Below are 16,778 nucleotides of genomic sequence, written 5' to 3' on the forward strand. Positions count from 1 at the left end.
GAGAGTGTCGGGAGAAGAGTTGGTGAGTATATTGTTGTGGTTGTCGGGGTAGATGGAGGAACTCCATAGGAAAGTTGGGATTGTATGGAGTTGTTTGTTCCGTGGACGTGTAGGAGACATCTCGATGTAATTAAGTAGGGAAACTGTGAGCTTAAGTGTTGTGTCACCATATAGGGGGTGGTGCGGTGTTAATTAGATAGGGATTAAGGATAATTCCTCCCAGTATGTAATTGTCCCCTGTGACCTGTTCTTACGTTTTTGCATTTACAAGCGAACCATGAAGGAGTTGCGTTTTTATACCAACAACCATAACCACAAGCAAGCCAGGCGTGCCGAGGCCCCATCTTCCCGGGTTTCATGTAAGCAAGCCACACCCCGGAGATGGATGGTTGTTCGGTGTGACATTGAAAAGACATTGGGAGCGAACGCACGAGTGTGAGGGACGCACACCGTCGAAAGAGGAATGTGGCTGGGATGGAGGATCTCACTTTGCTTTCTCGGCACGACGAAATGGCTTTCCTTCGATGCATGAAGAAGACGGCATGATTCTTGTGTTCGTGCTGAGGCGAATCGGCTCACGTGGTGGAGCATGAGAGACGGACCTCCAAGCCTCATGTATGTCACCGAAGGGGACGGCGCCATTCTGCAGAGTGCTGTGTATCGGCAAGCACGATTGACGAAGAAGTCGCACGGTGGTCTCTGAGCCCCGGTGTTGGGTACCGCTCACGAACTGCCTGATGTACGTTTTTCCCACTGCGATAGAGCGGATTGGCGCCATTTTGGGCACGTCTACATGTGCAGGACGAAGCGCCTCGATTCCAAGTTCCATAAAGAACCAAGCTAAGTGCCAGAATAAAGGGAGGATTTTCTTTTATTTTGTTTCCCCCTTGCCTGTATTTAAGTCTGTGTGTAGAGGTGCCTCGACTTCGATGCCAGAATAAAGGGAGGATTTTCTTTTATTTTGTTTCCCCCTTGTCTGTATTTAAGTCTGTGTGTAGAGGTGCCTCGACTTCGATATAATCTACCTCACATATTATTACATTATGAATTATTGTCCCTTGTAAGTATTTGTCTATTTTCATTGAATCCGCGTTTATTTTAAGTTGCTGTGTCTGCGTCTTTGTCATGGGGTTTGAGTATAAACCCCTGTGCATCCATCTGATCCATCGCTCCGCCAGTGCCGCGCCCTACCCCTCCCGTGCACGTTATAATCCCTGAGGATCAACGTGTCCACCTCCTCAGGAAAACCGCTCGACCATCCGGGCCTGGTCGGTGTTAACAGCCATTCACCACAATTTGTGTTGAGGGATTCACCTTAACCGCCCAGACCCACAACAATATTGTGCTTTTGTATTTTAATTAATTTTCTGAAATTTTTAGAATTTGTTTTTCACTTGGAAGTTGTGGGTTACGATGTGCAAATAAAGGTGGAAAAAGTCTGATTCAATGCAATTTAATTCCAGGCTATGAGGCAACAAAAGGTGAACATTTTGAAAGAGGATGTCGACTTTCTATAAACACTGTATTTAGTAATACAAGTAATATAACACCCTGTTGTTGTCCTTTTGCCTTCATTACTGTTCTCCTTCCCACTCTTCTCCAATTTACTCTTTCCCTACGCTGTAAGAAGTCGATAGATTTAATTAATGTAGTGTTGATATAGGCCAAGCATCTTGGACCAAAAAGGTTTCCTGTGTCAATGCTTCTTGTATATCCTTGTACCTGGTCTGTGCTGCTGAATAGCTTCGTGAAGCTCATTGAGTTGTAAGCCTTTAGCAAGATATAAGATCAAATTATTTTTGACATATCTGCCTCTGGATATCAAAAAATGGTCGATAACAAAAGATCATAATCTATTACTTAATATTCTGGAGCTAATCTGGCATCATTATATGTTACAGCTTTGAGTGTGCATGCCTCACTAAATATAAAACATTCTCCTTGGAACTTGAAGCAGACTAGATTATTATGATTGGTATTCATCAATGTGATTGTATGTATCTGAGACAGTGCGGTGAAATCCAAGCACTGCAGTCTGTGCAACAAGTGTGTGGAAGGTTTTGACCACCACTGCAAATGGCTCAACAACTGTGTGGGAAGCAGAAATTACAGGTAAGGAACTTTGCCATGACTTATATTATTACATTTCACCATGTTTAACAAAAAAACTCCTTGTGTTCCTCGCAAAGTTATTCACAATTATGATACTCACTACATTTATACATACATATAAATACACACATGCATACCTGACAGTATGGTACAAAGGTAATGCATTTACCTTTGAGCTGTCGGTTCGATTCCCGACCCACCTATCAACCGTCCGATTGAAGGTTCGCAGCTCGTGCGTTACAACACAAAGTGCGCTGTCCCTCAGATAGACGTTAAGCTGGCTATCCTAATTGCTGTGAATAGTTGGTAGAAGTTAAAGAACCCACAGTGTCTTTCCTAAAGTGTTGACGAATTAATGCACGCACTCCAAGAGAGCTTACAAATTCCTGCCACCTTCAGTAAAACACTAGGCCTGGTCAGTGGGTTTGTGAAAGACTTGGGCCAAGAAAAGTTCCCTGGCCAAACCTTAAGAATATGGGAACTACAAAGCATCTGAAAACGTAAAGCCTCTCTGCTTTGAATTTGGACTTCTACTTCCGTATGCTAAATGTTACCTTTGACCTTGTGACAAAATTATTAATTTATCTTCTCCACAGTCTCATAATAAAGCTTTGTTGAAAACTTCATAACAAAAGCTCAAATGCTTTTGCCATCAAATTTTCTCAAACGTTTTGTCCAAATCCGTCCACAAAAAAGTTATGGCCCGGAAAGACACACACACACACACACACACACACACACACACACACACACACACACACACACACACACACACACACACACACACACACACACACACACACACACACACACACACACACACACACACACACACACACACACACACACACACACACACACACACACACACCGAAGTGATTGCAAAACTCCGTCTCGTGTTGCACGGGGGACGAGCTAATAATTGAGGCCGTTAAAGAAGTCGTTGATGTACATATATGCGTATCACAGTGCGCTTTGACTACCTGTTTGCCATGCTTGTTAAAAAATAAAATTCCTCGTGGCGAATAATATCTGGCTTCAATTCATTGGCAAAGTTGGAAAAAAAATTTCATGGAAATTCCCTCTCATCTGGATTGAGTGGCGACTGACATATCATTTCATGCACATGGCTTGCTTTCCATCGTTCTTCACTTAATCTCGAGAGGTTTCACATGATATCGTCCCATTGGCTGGGTAGAGCAAATATTTATATCTTTTATATATTTATATCTTATGATATATTTTTATAAAAATAAAAAATATCTTTTTCATATTTGTGAGCACACACACAAGTGAAAGTCATGTATGCCATCTGTGCTACCCTGTCACTGCCTCGTTTGATGTACCTGACCATGAGTCACAACGTTGTTGTTTTTTTCCCCCACTTTCCCACTATTCCTTGATGTATTTCATAACACTTCACTGTGCATGACTGTAACTGATGAACCCTCACTGTTTCCCCAGCTCGTTCCTTCATTGCGTGTTTTCGGGTGTCGTGGCAGCCGTTTCCGTTTGTTGCCTTTCGCTCAGTGTGCTAGTCCTAAGCAGGGACAGCCTGGACCAACCTGCAACAAACCACTCATCGGGTGAAGGCAATCGCAGCTGTTCTAAACAAAAGCAAACACAACTTCGTTGCTTGTGAACCTATATCTGTGTTTGTCCATTGTCTACTAAAGTCCTTGTAATTCATGTGAGTACATTGATGTCTTCTCGTGTCTTTTTGCTGCATGCAATTTACATGCAAGCTCCCCCATGAGCCTTAAAGCACTGTATCACTGTAAACTACAATGGCACTCGGTAGAGCATATCCCTCCACCAGGCTGAACACTTTACGTTTTGTATCCCACTGATAGGCTGGATCTGGATCCGGACCTGAACCAAAATGTAATCGGCTTGGTCTTGTCACCTAACCATCTCATCCACTTGGGGGATTTTTTTTAAATTCGGGAATTTCCAACATGGGAAGAAAAAAGATCTGTCATAAAATTATCCAACATGGCCATCCTGCATACTAACCTGAATTTCAATGATAAATTTTCTTCCCTATTTTTCTCCTTTCCTTTGCCTAAGTGCATCCTTTTGTTTATTTTATCATGTTCGACTATTGATTGATCTTAAAAAATAATATATATATATATATATATATATATATATATATCTATATATGTATCTTACTTTCCTTTATCTCTGTCTCACATATCATTCACAGTATCTTTAGCCTGGTGGGGCATCACTCCACACCCTGTTCTGCTGGGATTCACTTCCTGCTGCCTCATTCTGGCCTTCACCACCACCATCTTGCTTATGTACCTACTTGCATTTCACATCTACCTGGGTATGGAAACCAAGCAACACCACAACTGAGAGTATTTTGATGTCCTTTATGATAAAATGACACCATAAAGCACGAGAACGGCACTCGATAGAGTGCATACCTCCACCAGGCTGAAGAGTTTACATTTTGTGCCCATTGATAGGCCGGATCTGGATCTGGACCTGAACCAAAATCTAATCGGTTTGTTCTTGTCAACTAACCAACTCATCCACCGAGTTTTGTCATAATCCTTCTGGTTCTGTTCTGGGTTTGGAGCTTCCGGTTCTGGGTTTGGAGTGTTGGCAGGTCTCCTTCAGGGCTTTCGACTGACAATCTGAAAGTTGTTTCCGGTCGTTATCTGTCCCGTTTTAAATGTTTATTTTCTCACCTGCATGTTACTGTGTGTTCCTAGTTTGGTTTTGTTTCAAAAATCGTGCTATTTTGTGAGTTTTCGTTGACCTTGTCTTACCGAGTGCTTGAGACCTACCCATCATTCCCCTCGGTGTACGATCGTGTTTATTTGTATTTTCTCCCCACTACCTTCAATTTCTATCTTCCCCACTTTCCCAACGTTCCCCATCCCTCCCAACTAAACACTCTATTTCTTGTCTTAAATAAAAAAATACCTTTCTCCTTGCACACTCACTAGCTCGATTCTTCTTCCTCTTCTTCTTCTTCCTCTTCTTCTTCTTCCTCTTCTTCTTCTTCTTCTTCTTCTTCTTCTGCATCCTCCTCTTCTTCTTCCTCCTGATGGCACACCATCTTTATTCTACTGAGCTGAACCTCTCTCGCCATTACCTACACGATTTCTTCTGATCTACAACCTTCCATTCCCGAATCTTACCTGTTCTTCAAAAATACATCAAAAAATAATAATCTTCCTTGTGTCCTTTCGATCTTCACACGTGTGGTACTCTTTACTGTATCATAATGCACAACTCTTCTACTATTTATACAGACTGCTCTCAATTCGACCTTTCCTTCATACCTTGCCTAAAAAAATCCAACTGTTACAGCGTTTCTTCTCTCCATTCTCTGAATTCGCCTTTATTGCATCCATCAAGAAACGTGTTTAATCGCATCTCTGACCTAAAACTTAAAAAAACCCCAGTTTGCTATGAATGTTCGCTTTCCAACAACCATTCTTTTTTTTCCAATTTCAGTGCCAACTCACCCCTCTCACCTCTCACTCTCAAAGCAACCATCACACTCTTCTCCCTCCAAGCCTCCCTTGCACCTCTCTCAAAAACTTCCCCCTCACCTTTCTCCCACCATTCATCCCCCTCACTCATCCTTCTCAAAGTTGCCCCCTCTCATTCACAAAGCTGCCTCCTTCCACTGCACTCTCACCTCCATCTCCTCACTCCGCCTCCTCAAATCTTCAACTGCCTTCTTCCCCCTCTCTTGTCCCCCCCTCTCCCTCAGCACCACAGATCCTTTTCTCCTCCTCATCCAGCCCCCTCCCCGAGCTATTCTGCAATCCCCCACACTCTTTCAACAATGCTCCTTACCTCCCCCCCCGCATCCCTTGTGCTACCCTCCCCTTTCCCCTCCCCCCGCCCCCTACACCCAAAGCCTCCTCCCCTCCCTCTTCATTAACAGTGTGGACCTCAAATATCCGGGGCCTTCGCTCAAACCTTTCAGATCTTTCCATACAGGTAGCCACTGACAAACCAGACATAATCTGCCTAACAGAAACTTTCCGCCCCCAAGACGTGTCTCACTCCCAAGTATCTCTCCCTGGTTACTCCCTCCTCTGGTATGACAGACCTGAGCCTCGTCCTGGTGGAGGAGTTGCTCTCTTCATCAAAGACTCTATTCCTCACTCTCCATGCACTGCCCTCACTCCCCCACACCCCCATGAATACCTCTGGCTACGGCTTCCCCTCAACTACCACCTCATGTTTATATGTGTACTGTACCATCCACCTAACAGTGATGACTCCATCTACACCTCACTATCCGAAAACATGAACCAACTTCTATCTTCTCATCCAAACTCTCTCTTCCTCATATGTGGCGACTTCAATTGTCATAATGCCAGTTGGCTAGGTGTGGGTACTTCTTTCACCTGTCATGGCACTTCAGCAAAAGCTTTCTGCGACTCATTCGGACTGACTCAATCGGTCAACTTCCCAACCCGGATCTCAACCAATGGTACTCCATCTCTTCTGGATCTGATTTTGACAAATTTCCCTGACAATATCTGCTGCTCGGTTGGTTCTTCGGTTCTTCTGACCACGTCCTTCTTAAAGTGGACATCTCTCTGGCTGTTATCAGAGAACCACCTCACCGCCGTCGAGTCTGGCATTTCACTCAAGCCGACTGGCAGGGTCTCCAAGCAGCCATCAAACTTATAGACTGGTCTCCTATCGCTACTTTCTCCAACATCAACTCATCCTGGGAATTCTTTCAAAGAAACTTGCTCTCCCTCATACACAGATTTATCTCTCGTCGGCAGTTGTCCTACCCTTCCTCCCGCCCTTGGTTCACTGAAGCTTGTGGTGAGGCAGTTGTCCTGAAACAACTTGCCTTTGCCTCATGGAAAGCAAACCCAACTGAGGGTAATCTCAGTTCCTTCCATAAAGCTCGGAACAAGTTTGTATCTCCCCTCAGGAGAGCCAGAAAACAACATCTTTCTAAGCTCAAGTCTGAACTTTCAAACCTGTCTCCCTCCTCAAAATCCTGGTGGCATCTAATCAAATCTTTTTTTGGTGCATGTTCCCCCTCCATCCCCTCCCTTACCTCAAATGGCCGCACTGTTGACACTGTACATGATAAGGCTGAATGCCTAAACTCGGTGTTTGCAGCTAAATCTTGTGTCCAAAACCCATCGCTTTCTCTACCCACCTTATCCAGTCACACCCAACTGTCCCTGGACTCTGTGTCCTTTTCTCCTGACAAGGTGGAGAGCTTGCTGTTAAACCTCGACTCAGATTCTGCAACCGGTCCAGACGGCATCAGCCCACGTGTCCTAAAGACCTGCTCTTCTGCTCTTGCTCACCCTCTCTCTGTTCTATTCACCCTCTCATTTGCTCAAGGCCATCTGCCATTTGCTTGGAAATCAGCAAATATTACTGCCCTGCATAAAAAAGGTGCAAAAACAGATCCCTGCAACTACAGACCAATCAGCCTTTTCCCAATCATCAGCAAGGTTATGGAATCCATCATCGCTTCAGAAATTAAATCCTTCCTCTTCTCCAATGGCTTGATTTCTGATCATCAATTTGGTTTCAGACCAGGTCACTCTACCCTGGATATGCTGCTTCTACTCTCCCAACAATGGATGGAGGTACTCAATGCCAGACAGGAAATCCGAGCCGTATCCCTGGACATATCACGTACTTTTGACACGGTCTGGCACCCTGCCCTGCTCACCAAACTCTCTTCTTATTGTATCGAAGGCCATCTCCACTCATGGCTCTCAGACTTCCTCTCCTGTCGCAGTCAACGTGTGGCCCTAAATGGAGTTCTTTCACCCCCCCTTCCTGTCCAGGCTGGAGTTCCTCAAGGTAGCGTTCTGGGCCCTGTTCTTTTTCTGGTTTGCATCAATGATCTCTCCGACTCTCTGGAAAATCTCTTTATCTCTTTGCTGATGACTCCACCCTCTGCCGTACCATCGGTCATCCCTCAGACCGGCAAACAGCAGCTTCTTCGCTCACTGCAGATCTGGGTAAAATCACAAACTGGTCCAACACGTGGAACATGTCTTTCAATCCAGACAAATCCCACACTCTCACTATGTCTCTGCGAAAGGACCGTTTAGAAAAACCCCCCATCCACTTTCTCAACAATCCTCTGGAAGAAGTCCTTTTTTCAAGCTTCTGGGTCTCACTATCTGCCATGACCTTTCCTGGGAAAGCCACATTTCAAACCTCGCCTCCAAAGCCAGTTGCCGACTGGGAATCCTCCGTCGTGCAAAGTCCTTCCTCGGCCCACCTGAGCTCCTGACCACTTACAAAGCTTTCGTCCGCAACCTGATGGAGAACTGCTCTCCCCTCTGGGCTGGTGCTCCTGCCTCCCACCTTTCTCGGCTTCACGCTGTGTAAACCAAGGCATTTCGGATCATTGGCATCTCCCGCAATTAGGCTGAGTCTTTGGGCCTCTCACTCTTTCACCGCAGGTTGGTCGGTGGTCTTTCTGTCTTCTACCGTCTCCTCTCCAGCCTCGCCCCTCCCTGCTCTCTCTGCGATTTGTCCCCACCACATTTCCGCAGGGCGCTCAAGGTCCGCCAACAACCCCCTTCTGGTAAAACTACCAAAATCACGAATCACTGCTCATCTTCACTCTTTCATTCCTCTTTTTTCCCCGTCTTTGGAATAAACTCCCTCACTCTATTCATTCCCATTCTTCCCTCCAGGACTTCAAAACAGCTGTTCACCACCACCTCTTGTCATCCCCCATCCAAATCCTCGATCTTTTCTACCCCCGATAATCCACCCAAGCCCACCTCCTTCAAATTCCCTGCTTTCCTTCCTGAAAGTCCCTGTAATGTCCATCTTCTCTTCCCCATGTTCCCCACCCCATCCCTCTCCCTTCCACAGATCTAATGTCTCTGTTCCCCACTGTTTTGTCCTTCCCACTCCCACCCCTCTTGTCTCATGCCCCCCTTGCTGTGCGTTGTTTGTTCGCGCTCACACGAGCCTCGACAAGGTATTCAGGAAAAAAAATCCGTCCATAACTTTCTGCGTTATCGTGATATGTATCATTTTTGGCCCCATCTCTCAATGAAGAATTACTTCAAAAATTAAAAAGAATTCTCATATCTGGATTCTGATCTTCACCATAATCGAATCATTTCGTCCTTGTCACATACCCAAACTCTCCATCAGATGTCGTTCGAATCGTCCACAACTTTTTGAGATAACCTGTTCGCAGACAGACAGACAGACAGACAGACAGACAGGAGTGAAAACATAACTTCTGTCCACCTTCCGTGAGGAGGTAACAATTAGCCAAATCAATTTGTGTCACTCATCATAACAATGCAAATAATTTCTTCATGAGCCATCCTATTATGTCTTTCAATCTTTTACAATATCGCTCTATTGCTGTAAACATTACAATTGCTATGCATGACACTTAAACAAAAACATTCTTTTAAAGTGAATAAATGTTGATTATCTTTGTCTTCTTTTTTCAATGAAATTGTCTTTTGCCAATAAATAGTTGTTTTTACAACAATAATACAAAATTTCCCTTTAACTGAGGACTGTCTGTAAATGATGTCATCGACTTGGTGGGGGAAAGGGGGAGGGGAAACCATAATTCAAGGGACTGTTCCTCAAAATGTGACAATGAAGACACAGGGGAAGTAGAACTTATTAGCTATTTACACAAGGATATGGGGAACCCAGGTTCAAATACCATGTGTGTTTGTCCATTGTCAACTCATGTCCTTGTAAGTTCTAAATTAATGTGAAAGTACACCGATGTCTATGAATGTCTTTGTCCTGCACGTGACTTATGTACAAACATCAACACGAGACATAGATCAATGTCAAAACAAAATAAGATTTTAACAAACTTTACGTAAATGACTTGTGCTCCTTAAAATATGTTCTGGTCCAATCCAATTTTTTAAATTGGCATTTCCACGAAACTCTTGCATCAAATTGCATTAAACTAGAAGGGCACTCGGAAGAGCGCATACCTCCACCAAGCTCATTGGTTTCCGGTTTGTATCCCACTGATAGGCCAGATCCGGATTTGGATCTTCACCAAAATTCACCTCACCCCTCTCCCTCCCTCACTCCTCTCCCTCCCTCACTCCTCTCCCTCCCTCACTCCTCTCCCTCCCTCACTCCTCTCCCTCCCTCACCTCACACCTCTCCTTCTTTCTCCCCTCCCCTCTCTCACCCATCCCCTCTCTCACCCCTCTGCCTCTCTCACCCCTCTCCCTCCCTCACCCCTCTCCCTCCCTCACCCCTCTTCCTCCCTCACCCCTCTCCCTTCCTCACTCCTCCACCTTCCTCACACCTCTCCTTTCTTCCCTCCCCTCTCTCACCCCTCTGCCTCTCTCACTCCTCTCTCTCCTTCCCAATCCGACCCCTCTCTCCCAACCTTCTCCCTCTTTCCGACCCTGACCTCTCCCTCTCTCTCCCACCCCTCCCCCTAATATCTAACCTTCCCTCTCTGTTGAGGCGAGGAGCATGTACGAATAGGTTTCGGAGTCAGCCGACCGGTGGGGTGCAAATGTCGCTGCATATACGAGTATGCATGCAGGCAGACCTTTGCCAGGAAGATAGCGTGGGTTTTAACTGCTCACGCCCCAAGTCTCAAAGTGTGTGTGTGTGTGTGTGTGTGTGTGTGTGTGTGTGTGTGTGTGTGTGTGTGTGTGTGTGTGTGTGTGTGTGTGTGTGTGTGTGTGTGTGTGTGTGTCATTGATTGGTATCTACATATGTGGGTTTCAGAATGTGGAATGGAGTCCTCCCAGGGTGGGCTCAAAGTATCCACGTTCATTTCAGTAAGGGGTCACGATTCATGGACCAAGTTGTGAAGTTTTCTGTTCTCAAAGTTTTGTGCCGAGGGCTCGCTTCAGGATCGTCACTGAGCCCTGAACAGCTTCCAACTGAGGTTCATTTGTTATAATATTCCCAGAGATGGTTTTTAATATCTCTGTGAGGTTCTTAATCATCATTCCTATTGCTCAAACTATCACTGGTACAACTTTGGCATTCTTCAGCTTCCAGAATCTTTTCACTTCATTTTTGAGATCTTGGTATTTGGTAATTTTCTTGATTTCTACATATTTTTGTCTAAAATCACTGATATTAACACCACAATTAGCAGCCTTCTCTTTTTTTGTACCTAAGTATGATATCTGGTGGCAATGTTTTGTTTTCAATGTTCACGCTCGATGGGATCATTAGGTTGTACGTGAGTGGTATCTCCATGTTTTCAGTGATTGCTTTTGGTTCATGTTCCCACGAATCCTCTGGAACTGGGATATCAAAGTTTTTGCAGATGTGCCAGCGGATTACATTATAAACTCTGTTCTGTCATTGTGTGTACAGCTGTTTTGACATGAGTTTTTTTGTGTTCGGTCATTAAGCATAACATATTATTCTCCTTCCTAACCCCATCTCCACCCCTCACATTTCTATGTTGTTGTTGTTTTTTTGTTTTTTTTTCTCTCTCTCTCTCTCTCTCTCTCTCTCTCTCTCTCTCTCTCTCTCTCTCTCTCTCTCTCTCTCTCTCTCTCTCTCTCTCTCACTCTCTCTCTCTCTCTCTCTCTCTCTCTCTCTCTCTCTCTCTCTCTCTCTCACTCTCACTCTCACTCTTCCCCCTTCCTCGCTCTCCCCCTTCCTTGCTCTTTCCCCCTTCCTCACTCTTCCCCCTTCCTAGCTTCCTCTCCCCTCCCTCCGTGCTCTCCTCTCCCTCCCCTCCTGCCATGCTCTTCTCTCCCCTCCCTCCATCCTCTCCTATCCCCTCTCTCCAACCTCTCCTCTCCCTCCCTACATGTTCTCCCCTCCCCTCCCGCCATGCTCTTCTCTCCCCTCCCTCTGTCCTCCCCTCTCCTCTCTCTTCACTTCCTCCTTCCTCTCTCTCCCCTTACTTCCTCTCTCTCTCTCTCTCTCTCTCTCTCTCTCTCTCTCTCTCTCTCTCTCTCTCTCTCTCTCTCTCTCTCTCTCTCTCTCCCCTCTCTCTCCCTCCTCTCTTTCTCTGCCCTCCCTCCTCTTTCTCTGCCCTCCCTCCTCTCTCCCTTCCCTCCTCTCTCTCTCCCCTTCCTCCCTCCTCTCTCTCCTCTATCCCCTCCTTCCTCTCTCTCCCCTCCCTCCTCTCTCTCCCCTCCCTCTTCTCTCTCCCCTCCCTCCTCTCTCTCCCCTCCCTCCTCTCTCTCCCCTCCCTTCTCTTTCTCCCCTCCCTTCTCTCTCTCTCTCCCCTCCCTCCTCTCTCTCCCCTCCCTCCTCTCTCTCCCCTCCCTCCTCTCTCTCCCCTCCCTCTTCTCTCTCTCCCCTCCCTTCTCTTTCTTCCCTCCCTTCTCTCTCTCTCTCTCTCCCCTCCCTTCTCTCTCTCTCCCTTCCTTCCTACTCCTTCTCCCACCTCCCTCTCCTCCCTCCCTCTCCCACCTCTCTCTCCCTCCCTCCCCCTCCCCCCTGTAATATACCAGTCAGCGAAGCAACGGATTGTATTTGCTCGTATATAATACAGTATAACACATAATAAAGTTGCTCCCCCTGCCCTCACCACCCACCCCACTTGTCACTCCCATGGGGAGCAGGTGTTTCTTGTACATTCCATCCTTTTAATTCACCTTAACTTCAATGCATGACTTTTGAAATGACGTATGAATTCATAAAGTGAAATGGAACCCTTCAAGGTCTCATAGTATGTGTGTGTGTGTGTGTGTGTGTGTGTGTGTGTGTGTGTGTGTGTGTGTGTGTGTGTGTGTGTGTGTGTGTGTGTGTGTGTGTGTGTGTGTGTGTGTGTGTGTGTGTGTGTGTTTATACACTGACTCCATTCAGCTCGCAAGGCAGTTTTAACCTGCCTTTGCTTGTGCAAAATCTGTGATTCAAACAATCTTTTAAACATAATTTTCAGCATTTAGACAAAAGAGTGGCAATTTATAGATGGTTAACCATAATTGTGTTCCTGAATGCAAATTGGACTCATGGGAATACAGGAATTTGTGAAATATCTGTGGATGAGAGGAGTCAGGTTTGTACCATTTACAGTTCGTATTAGTACATTGTTGTGGCGGCTGTGGTTATAACACACATACACAAACAGACGCTTCTTCTTTCACCAGTAGATGCAAAAATGGAGTATAATTTGTCTTGTGGCCCTGGAACCAAACAAAAAATATACACTTCTAACGACACTCACAGTCCGCACAGCTTCCACTCCCACCCCTACCCCGACTTCCAAACATGATTAAGAGTAAATATCATTTTAACTTACCATGTGCATTGATAAGCCCCAGATATGACCTTCCCATCAGTATTAAGAAGCACGAAGGCTTGGTTCGAACAGATACATCCACGAACCTTCGACCTTTCACAAGTTTTTGCAATACGAACTGCAACATATCAACTCTTTGGACGAGATGATCAGGAAGTTCTCCAACTGTTTTGTTGTGCAGAGGCACACCCCTTTCTCACAGATAAGCGACCAAGTACTTTCAGCATTACAAAAAAGTTTTCTTAGTCGTTTCATTGTACAATCCTTATCTGGGAGGCATGAAAGATGTCCAGGCCACCACAATTTACTTAGTTACTTGAGGTTTATGTGCATGCATGCCAAGCAATCTGGGGCAGATTACATCATTTCAAAAGTTGCCGATTGACATTTGATGCTTGGCTCTTTACATCACCACATTCACGTTCCTACCTTCCAAACGTGTAATCCTGACTTTTCTCATGTAAAATTTTCCTCTTTTGACATAGCATGGAGGAGGCTTAGTACCTTTGAGTACTTTGTGCAGAGTCAGAGGATTCAACGACCCCCATTACTCAGCAATGACCAAACCACGCTCACTTTGAAATTTCTGCAGGTAATGCACATCCTCACTCATAAACTGCATTACTTACCTTTCATTCACTGTGAAGACATACTAGCTGTACATATTTGGAAGCAAATCACACTGAGATGTTAAGTTTTTCACTCACTTCCTGTCACACTGTTCAATTAAACCTAGTTTTTGCTCACATCTGCTTCACAAAAGGAGTCAGTAAACTTGAACAGCACTTGGTCGAGCGCATACCTCTGCCAGGCTGAACAGTTTACGTTTTGTATCCCACTGATCGGCCGGATCTGCATCGAGACCCGAACCAAAATGTAATCGACTTGTTCTTGTGACACACCCAGCTCATCCACCAAGTTTCGTCATAATCAGTCCACAACTTTTTGAGATATCGTGCTATATATAGTTTTTGGCCCCACCTCTCAATGGTGAAGAATCACTGAAATAATTCTAGTATCCGGATCTGGATCTTCACCAAAATATATCAATTTGTCTTTGTCACACACACCTGACGTGTCCACCAAATTTCGTCTGAATCCATCAACTTTTTGAGATATCCTGCTCACAAACAGACAGACAGGCAGACAGACCAGGGGTGAAAACATAACCTCTGTCCACCTTTGGTGGTGAAAGTAAAAAAACACAACAATTAAAAACAACCTTACAATATTTAGGTACCTCAAAATCTGATTTTGCTCCATCTTAGTCATCCCATTTTCCAACCATCTTAACTGCTTTATTCTGCTTCATCATATGAATACGCTTTCCTCATATTCTTACTCAAGACCACCTCGAGTATCTTCTTCTCTTTTGAACGTTCTAAGCTTACTTGAAGACCATTTTAAAAACCGAATAAACATGCTTGCCATCATTTTGCATTGCAACAATTCAGTTCTTGTTCTTCTTAATAATAATAATAACTGGAAAGCATTTGAAAATGCAAATCCCATCCACTTTGTATTTGGGCTTGTTCTTCTTCCGTATGCTAAACGGTACATTTGACCTTTTGACCATTTGACAAAATTCTTCATTTGTCTTATCCATATTTTCATTATAAAGCTTTGTTGAAAATTTGATGACAAAAGCTCAAATGGTTAAAAAAAAAACAAGTTATGGCTTAAAAAAGCTCAAATGATTATTAAAATTTCAGGTCAATTGGATTAGTCGGGCAGGAGAGAAAGGTTCCCATGCACCCCCTTCAGGAATTTAATGGCACTCAGTTTTTTTTTTTTTAAACTGCCAAGAGTGTCCATTAACAGATTTAACATGTTTCCAAGGAAAAGAAAAAATAGTGGCTCGAAAGGTCCATTCGGTGGGCATCTTGGATTTTGGTGTGAGCAACAATACAACGAATATTTCGAAAATCATAACTTCTCACAAACTGACAGACAGACAGAATTTTATGATAACAAAAAAAAGTATTGTCTTACATCATTTACATTACCAATGTCAAAAAATAATAACAATATTGCCAATAATGATTACTTGTTATAATTTTTTTTGCAGTCGAGAGAAATGAAGATGAAAATGAATAAACACTCTGAAATATCAAATTATCAAGCTATTTCAAACTATTAGTTTCACCGATATCATGTAGAACTTTAATCATCATCATCATTGTCATTTTCATAGTTAAGCTAGGTTAAGAATTCCTCAGGTTAAGCTAGGTTAAGAATTCCCTTCTTCTTCATCACCGCTGGACAGAATGTCCACGAGACTTGGATACACGACCAGCCATCCGACCAAAGAGGCTCGAGATGATCGTTATCTCCTTCAACCCATCCATAACTGGTGGCTGGTGAAACATAACGATTGGGATGTGGGACCGCTTCCATTGGGCCACATGGTAGTTCACTCTTTGGATATGTGGATATAGAGACTTTGCATGGTACCAGGTCTCCCTTTGACTTGACATTCAAGGTTTCATCCTCTCCCACCAACTTCTTCAACATCAAAGCCCTGCCCTCATCAATATCAGTGACTCGAGCATGTCGCTATCTGTGTGGGAGGATGAAAGTCTGAGTCTTCAGCTCCTTGGTGCTTCCAGTCTTGCTCTATGGATGTGAGACTTGGACTCTGACCAGCGATCTGAGACGGAGACTTAATTCCTTTGGTACCAGGTCTTTTCAGAGAATCCTTGGTTATCGCTGGTCAGACTTTGTGTCCAACGAGCGGTTGTTGAGAGAGACTCAAATGAGATTTGTTACCTGCATCGTCCGTGAGTGTCAGTTGCGGTTGTATGGACATTTGGCTCGTTTTCCTGACGCTGATCCTGCTCACCAGATTCTCTCAGTGAGGGAGCCTCGTGAGTGGAGGAGGCCAATGGGCTGACCACGTGCCTCATGGTTGCAGCAGGTTGATCAGCATCTCAAGGAGATGGGGATGGGCCAGGCATCTGCCTGGGGGATGGCCAGACGGAGGCCCCTGGAGTACCGGCAGAAAGTGGCTGCAGTAATGCGCTGCTCTAGCGCATGCTCTCATACCTGACCTGACCTGACCTGAGCATGTCCATACATAATGCTGGTAAAGGCCTCTAGACCAATGAGTAAGCTTGTTTCTGCATCCCAACTTGATCCCAGTTCTATGAAGACCTTCTGGAATATGGGATTCTTGTCAAGCTTCTTTGGAGGCCCAACTTTAGCCTTGCACTTGAAGGCACTGTTGCAGTCTTCTCCTGTGAAGCAATACAGACCCATGAGCGAGCTGGTGTACTGCAGGCCAAGCAATCGCACTGTTTTTGTGATATTGATCATTTGCCGATGCCACCAGGTTCCAGTGTAAAAGTCGACAGTGATATTGACTTGATGAGCGTAGTATAGCAAAATGAAAAAGACATCACTGTCTGGGCTTTTGATGATTTCTGGCTAATATCCTTCCTTCATTGCA

The 16,778-nt window shown here is 44.7% G+C and overlaps 1 protein-coding gene across 4 annotated transcripts in view; it reads left to right on the plus strand.

Moving 5' to 3' along the window:
- Positions 1 to 16,778, plus strand: part of LOC147019962 (palmitoyltransferase ZDHHC1-like) — a 36,765-nt gene that overhangs the window by 15,264 nt on the left and 4,723 nt on the right. For all 4 annotated transcript variants that reach the window (XM_085894882.1, XM_085894879.1, XM_085894880.1 and 1 more), the window contains 4 exons: positions 2,011 to 2,112; positions 3,577 to 3,698; positions 4,322 to 4,447; positions 13,816 to 13,922. In XM_085894882.1, coding sequence (XP_085751008.1) covers positions 2,011 to 2,112; positions 3,577 to 3,698; positions 4,322 to 4,447; positions 13,816 to 13,922 — 457 coding nt within the window. The remainder of the gene's footprint in view (positions 1 to 2,010; positions 2,113 to 3,576; positions 3,699 to 4,321; positions 4,448 to 13,815; positions 13,923 to 16,778) is intronic.

This window comes from Eptatretus burgeri, chromosome 9 (genome assembly GCF_056783735.1).
Source record: "Eptatretus burgeri isolate ZD-2024b chromosome 9, Ebu_testis_v1, whole genome shotgun sequence".
NCBI classification, from domain to species: domain Eukaryota; kingdom Metazoa; phylum Chordata; class Myxini; order Myxiniformes; family Myxinidae; genus Eptatretus; species Eptatretus burgeri.